Source organism: Phalaenopsis equestris, unplaced genomic scaffold (assembly GCF_001263595.1).
Source record: "Phalaenopsis equestris unplaced genomic scaffold, ASM126359v1 Scaffold234275, whole genome shotgun sequence".
Lineage (NCBI taxonomy): Eukaryota > Viridiplantae > Streptophyta > Magnoliopsida > Asparagales > Orchidaceae > Phalaenopsis > Phalaenopsis equestris.
Window position 1 is genome coordinate 70,953 of NW_018252195.1, and position 5,089 is coordinate 76,041.

General features: G+C 41.7%; 2 protein-coding genes across 2 annotated transcripts in view; both read left to right on the plus strand.

Annotated features, from left to right (window-relative positions):
• The window catches only part of LOC110038895 (sulfofructose kinase-like), a 35,331-nt gene extending 34,251 nt beyond the window's left edge, over positions 1–1,080 (plus strand). Inside the window, exon 12 of the mRNA XM_020743813.1 lies at positions 832–1,080. Coding sequence (XP_020599472.1) covers positions 832–927 — 96 coding nt within the window. The 3' untranslated portion in view covers positions 928–1,080. The remainder of the gene's footprint in view (positions 1–831) is intronic.
• Positions 1,081–3,525: 2,445 nt separating this feature from the next.
• The window catches only part of LOC110038906 (ammonium transporter 1 member 2-like), a 2,626-nt gene continuing 1,062 nt past the window's right edge, over positions 3,526–5,089 (plus strand). The window contains exon 1 of the mRNA XM_020743828.1: positions 3,526–5,013. Within this exon, the coding sequence (XP_020599487.1) occupies positions 3,919–5,013 (1,095 nt within the window). The 5' untranslated portion in view covers positions 3,526–3,918. The remainder of the gene's footprint in view (positions 5,014–5,089) is intronic.

The window sequence follows — 5,089 nt, forward strand, 5'->3', positions numbered from 1 at the left end:
CCCCCCCCAAATTGCACTCCTGTGAAACTCCTACAACAATCGAGTGACATCTTTGCCCTTTATTTGTTTTACAATTTGAATTTTAACATTGACGTTAATTGGTTGGTTGACTGACTTGAAGTCAACCGATTGAGATGACCAACAGAGTGACATCTGCGCCCTCTGGAGTACGTGTTGGTCGGTCGTGGTGTCAGACAGTATGACGATCTTGTTCGGTGTCTTTTGACATGGTTGACCAGAGCAGTCGATTGTGAGGTGGTTGTTCAGTCTGGACGCAAGTTTCGTCGCTCGAACGTGATCAACCGACTTTATCGTAGTGAATTGTGGCTCATTTTCCATTCTTCTTGAGTCACACAGAGCTCGTGTCCCGTTTACCTAATTCTTTTTTTGTCTCGGCTAGACATCCGATGAGACTCATTGTCGAGATAATTCACGCCTCACTTTCGGAAGATTTTGCCGCTACCGAGCGGGGAACCATCTCCAGTACTTGAACCTATCCCTGATTTGGAGACGTGATTTATTAATAACACTAACTATATTATTAATAAAGTTAGTATTATTCTCAATGTTGTGATATACTATTTAATAACAGGTAATTTACATAAGCATGAAATCAGATAATGAAAACTATTATTAATATATTATTTTGTGGACTATTAAATAGTATTATATCCTTAATGTCAACGTAGAGTTTGATTATCTAAATAATAAAATTGTTAAAAATTTATCCCAAGATAATAATTTAGTTATTAGTCAATTCATTAGCTGTTTTGTGATTATATATATTTATATATAAGCTTAATTGGTTGACTTAATTTTGGTTTCTTGCAGGCGGCAATAGCTTGCCGGGCATTGGGTGCTCGTGCTGGGCTGCCTTATAGGGCAGATCCGCGCTTAGCATCATTCTTGCGTCAGACTAACGGTTAAGTTCAACAAATTTGCAGGAGTTTCCCATACATTTTAGTTATTTTATTTGGTAAATGTCAGTAAATATTATCAACATGCTGAATTGAATTCCGAGTATATTGAATTTGCCTTGAAACTCACTAATGCATAAAATCATTTTTGAATTGAATTGTTACAGTTTTGGCACTTATAAACTTGAAATAGATCTCGAAATACTAGTGCAATTTGAGAGAGAGAAAGAGAGAACAAGTTTGATAACTGTGTTTATGTATTGTATATAATCATGTTTAATCCGAATTTATCTCTGAGCTTCTAGGAATAGAGCATAAGAAAATAACAAGGAAGAGCCAAGGATTAATGCATAATTAAATGAATATTAATTTGGGTTAATCTGGGGTAATTGAGGACTTCTCGGGTCGTTCAGACTGAGGGTTGTCCCTTTGACAGATTTAATTTGACATATTTTTGTTTTATATATTTTAGTTAACTAATTCTCATATCTCTTTAAAAGGTAACTATGAAAAGAATAAAAGGATTATAAAAATGAAACTAACATTGCTTGTCTCTTCAAATGCAAGTCAAAAATTTATGTTAACCAAGAATGAGTGGTGATTTTGGAAGATGTTCTAAAATCAAGTGATTAAATGGGGTTGAAAAAGCTGATGTGTTGATTTTGCGATGCTATCACTTAACCTAAATCTTACACCACCTGTCTTGTCGCTCGATTAGGTCATTGCTTTGGACGGGCCACATCTTATGCCAGACATATTAAATAAATATTGCCGCAGTCTTTGCGGTGAGCATGGTGATCACTTCAACCTCTCGAGCTCTAATAGTCTAGACTTACTGTTGAGGTGATTTGCACGCTACTTACTGTGGATTTTGTCACTAATGAGTGAGGAATCACCTTGAGAGCTTGACTTATGTCGAGTTAGGAGACATGTTTCAATCGATGCTTGAGTGTTGTAAGACAGACATCCGAGTAGAGTCCAAAAAATATAGACCATTTTCCCGTATTTTTTGGAAACTTGCTTGTGATGAACAAGTTCCTCAAGTGTTTGTGGCAAACTCTTTATATGTACAGTAATGAAATAAACTAATAAAAAAATAATGAGTTGTGAGAGAATATCTTTGAAGAGTCATCAGTTGATTTTTTTTTTTTTTTTTTTTTGTGGTTTGGTAGTTATTTTTCTAGCGGCATGCAGATGACTAATTGGAGGTGGCAGAGTGGATGTGGTTGAATGCGGAAGATCGAGTGTCGGCAGGGTCAACTCAGTCAACTAAACTGGGTCGTCATCTAAGTCGAGTTGGTCGCCCGGGCTGCAATTCATCGAGGCTGGGTTAATTAGGACCTAGTCAGGCCGAGCTGGATCCTCAGTAATTTTTGTTGTGTTGTTTCTCTTCTTGTTTGTTACATGATCTACACTTACCGCACATTTTAGTATGTTGAATCTGAATTCATCAGTGAATAACACCTTAAGGAAATAAAACATAAGAAAAGAAAAAAAGAAACGTAGAGAATAATATACAGTAAAATGAACATTAATATGGGATAACTGGGGTCTTCTTGGGCCTCTCCGGTCTTTTTTACTCTTAAAATAATCTCCTAATTATAAGGGAGAGGGTACAATATCTGAAGTTATATATTTGCTTCTGTTTTAGTGGGGGTCTTACATGGATATTTATGATATTTTACATATATGAGCTTGTCGTCTGGTTGCTTTTCGGCTCATCCGGCTAAACTTTATTGGCATCGAGTTTATAGGGCTAGCTCGGTCAGTTGAATGGGGTCGGTCATCTAGGATGCTAGTCGTCCGGGCTTTGGGTCGTTCAGGCCGCTGGTTGTCCCGACTTCAAGTCATCCCTCTCAGAGATTAAGTCTGATATATTTTTGTTATGCAAATCTTTTTTAATGTAAATTTAATATGCTAGTATGTCAAATTATTTTTTAGGGCTCTGTGAGAGGCAGCATTGATTTAATGAAGACTAAAGTGTCAAAATAGTTACATGAGACCGTTTTAGTCCTAGGGTTCATAAAACTGTGAAAATAGTTCTAAAATTCTTTAAATTTAGGTTGAAATATCTATTAGAGATCAATTAAATTTTTTTTTTTTGCACTTTTCTCCCTTAACAAATGATATTTGTGATATGCTGCTATTTTTAGGATTCTTTTATGGTTTTATTGTGTTATTTAGATAATTTATTAATAAGATTCTCTCAAAGTCAAATGTACCCAACTCCCAAACAGTCCCAGTAAAAAAAAAAAAAAAAAAAAAAACTTTACAAAGTTTGACAAAGACCGCCATGAATGCTTCTTTTGACTACCGAACATTATAAATGACTGCTGGGACGTTTGTAGGTTCTGATGAACGACCATCAATGCTAGTTCAAAATCTAGCCCCTCAATTCAGCATGACTACCGTTTCCTTTCTAATTGAGAATGTTAGAAGGAAAGTTGTCACATTACTTCAACTATTTCTTCCTCTAGCCTCTGCAAACACAAAAATTATCAATTAATGAAGCGATCTAATGGCCATACATAATTTAGGACTCACCATCAAAATTCCACAAGCAAAGCAATATCTGCTAACCATGGTTTGAAAACAATTACTAATCTCAATTAAGAAGTCAAAATATCCTCGCAATTTTTTTTTTTATTCCAGAAATATCCCAAACTCTACGCTGGGCCACATATTTTCCGTCAACTAACCGAAGATTTTACGTTACGTTTTCGTGGTTATCAGATTCGAATCAACTAATTAAGCATTCAGATTCCAATAAAGCCAGCTATCCCCATTCCACTGCACCTCACGCTCTTCTACAACGCAAAATCTTCATATCATCTTAACCGTTCATTCTCAAACAGACGTCCTGATGCTGAAACAAATAAATAAACCGCGAAGCACCACATTACCCTAAAAACGTACTACTTATCGTTATCCCCCATTTGTTTTATACGCTTTACCATTGCTCTTCACAATTTCCCCTTCCTTTCCACCTACTCCGGCAGCGATGGCCGGACAGACGTGTTCGTCGCCGGCGTTAGCCGCACTTCTCGCCGGCGGAGCTGTAACGGGGAACGCATCTGCCGCAGCTGAGTACATCTGCTCGCAGCTGCAGACGGCAGCCCTTATGAGCGCCGACATCACAACGGCGGTGGATACCACCTACCTCCTCTTCTCCGCCTACATGGTCTTCGCCATGCAACTCGGCTTCGCGATGCTCTGCGCCGGCTCCGTCCGCGCTAAAAACACCATGAACATCATGCTCACCAACGTCCTCGACGCCACCGCCGGCGGCCTCTTCTACTACCTCTTCGGCTTCGCCTTCGCCTTCGGATCTCCTTCCAACGGCTTCATCGGCAAACACTTCTTCTCCTTAAAGTCCATCCCATCTCCCGGTTTCGATTACTCCTACTTCCTCTTCCAGTGGGCTTTCGCGATCGCCGCCGCCGGAATCACGTCTGGCTCCATTGCAGAGCGCACCCAATTCGTCGCCTATCTAGTCTACTCCTCTTTCCTCACCGGATTCGTCTACCCTGTAGTCTCCCACTGGTTCTGGTCATCCGACGGCTGGGGATCAGCCAATCGAAATCCAGGAGATTCCCTCCTCTTCGGCTCCGGCGTAATGGATTTCGCCGGCTCCGGCGTCGTCCACATGGTCGGCGGCATTGCCGGCTTTTGGGGCGCTTTCATCGAAGGCCCTCGCATTGGTCGATTCGACCACAACCATCGCCCCGTCGCCATTCGCGGTCACAGCGCCACTCTCGTCGTCCTCGGCTCTTTCATGCTGTGGTTCGGTTGGTACGGTTTCAACCCCGGCTCCTTCATCACGATCGTCAAATCTTACGGTCCAATCGGTTCCCCGATCGACGGACAATGGTCCGCCGTCGGCCGCGCAGCAGTCTCCACAACTCTCGCCGGCTGCTCCGCCGCCCTCACAACTCTGTTCGCAAAACGGTTCCATACAGGGCACTGGAACGTGTTCGATGTCTGCAACGGGTTGCTCGGCGGGTTCGCCGCAATAACCGCCGGCTGCGCGGTGGTTGAACCATGGGCGGCGATAATCTGCGGCTTCGTGGCAGCTTGGGTGCTCCTCGGATGCAATTTACTGGCTGAGAGATTCCACTACGACGATCCATTGGAAGCGGCGCCGCCTCACCGCGGGTGGGGGGGGAGGGGGG